Genomic DNA, 968 nt, shown 5'->3' with positions numbered 1-968 from the left:
GGGTACGAAGCACCGGGTACGAAGCACCGGGTACGAAGCACCGGGTACGAAGCACCGGGTACGAAGCACCGGGTACGAAGCACCGGGTACGAAGCGCCGTGCCCGGCCCGGCCCGGCCCTGCCCAGCCCTGCCCAGCCCTGCCCTGCCCTGCTCCCGGCGCCGCCGCTCCTCGCTGCTCCCACCGCACGCTCTGCCGAGGTGACTCCTTTGACCAAATTTAGCAGCGCCTCGTCATTAACATTCTGATACATATTCACAGCGGCCGGAAGGCCGCCGCCCGCGGGGCACCCTGGGAGCCGTAGTCCTCCCGGGAAGCGGCCTCCCCGCCCCGCGCGCGCGCGCCTCCGCCCGGCGGACTGCTCCTCCCGTCGGGCACCGCGGCGCCTCCCGCCCCCCTCGCGTGCCCCCCTCCGCGCTCTGCTCACGAAGGGCGTCGCCGGCGACCAATCAGCGGCGCCCTCGCGTTAATCGCTGTTCTGTATTAATGCCCATCATTTCGCCGCTGACAAATGAGCACAGGGGCCCAGAGAGAGAGGGCGGGGGGGGGGGGGGGGGGGGGGGGGGGGGGGGGGGGGGGGGGGGGGGCAGTCCCCACGTGGGAGCCTGACGTCTCGCGGGCCCGCGACCAATCAGGCGGCCGCCCGGGCCTCTCCTCTGCCGTTTCCCCGCCGCCTGAGGCGGAGCTTTGAGATCGCCGCCGTTCCATAGCGCCGGCGTTCGAACAGGGGAAACATTTGTTCAGCTGTCAATCAAAGTAACGTGGGGTGGTGTCGGCTGCCGCGCTGCTGCTGCTCCCGCCGCGTCCTGCGCGCGGGGTGGCGGCGCGGCGGGAGCGGGGACCTCGAGGAGGGGGGAAGGTGGGGGGTAAGGGGAGGCCGTGCCCCGCCCCCGCCCAGCCAAGGGCGGCTGCCTGACTGTGCCCGCCGGGCGCGCCGCGCGCTAACGAGGGGCAGCGGCGCCCGAGGGC

At 73.1% G+C, this 968-nt stretch overlaps 1 protein-coding gene across 1 annotated transcript in view; it reads right to left on the bottom strand.

Moving 5' to 3' along the window:
• Positions 1-707, bottom strand: part of LOC110390261 — a 1251-nt gene extending 544 nt beyond the window's left edge. The window contains exons 1-2 of the mRNA XM_021381515.1: positions 597-707; positions 13-459 (exon numbers count right to left, since the gene is read on the bottom strand). Coding sequence (XP_021237190.1) covers positions 13-459; positions 597-707 — 558 coding nt within the window. The remainder of the gene's footprint in view (positions 1-12; positions 460-596) is intronic.

The sequence above is a fragment of the Numida meleagris genome, chromosome Z, assembly GCF_002078875.1.
Source record: "Numida meleagris isolate 19003 breed g44 Domestic line chromosome Z, NumMel1.0, whole genome shotgun sequence".
Classification (NCBI taxonomy): domain Eukaryota; kingdom Metazoa; phylum Chordata; class Aves; order Galliformes; family Numididae; genus Numida; species Numida meleagris.
The sequence above is the reverse complement of the archived record's forward strand: the minus strand, read 5'-3'. Positions and strand labels throughout refer to the sequence as shown.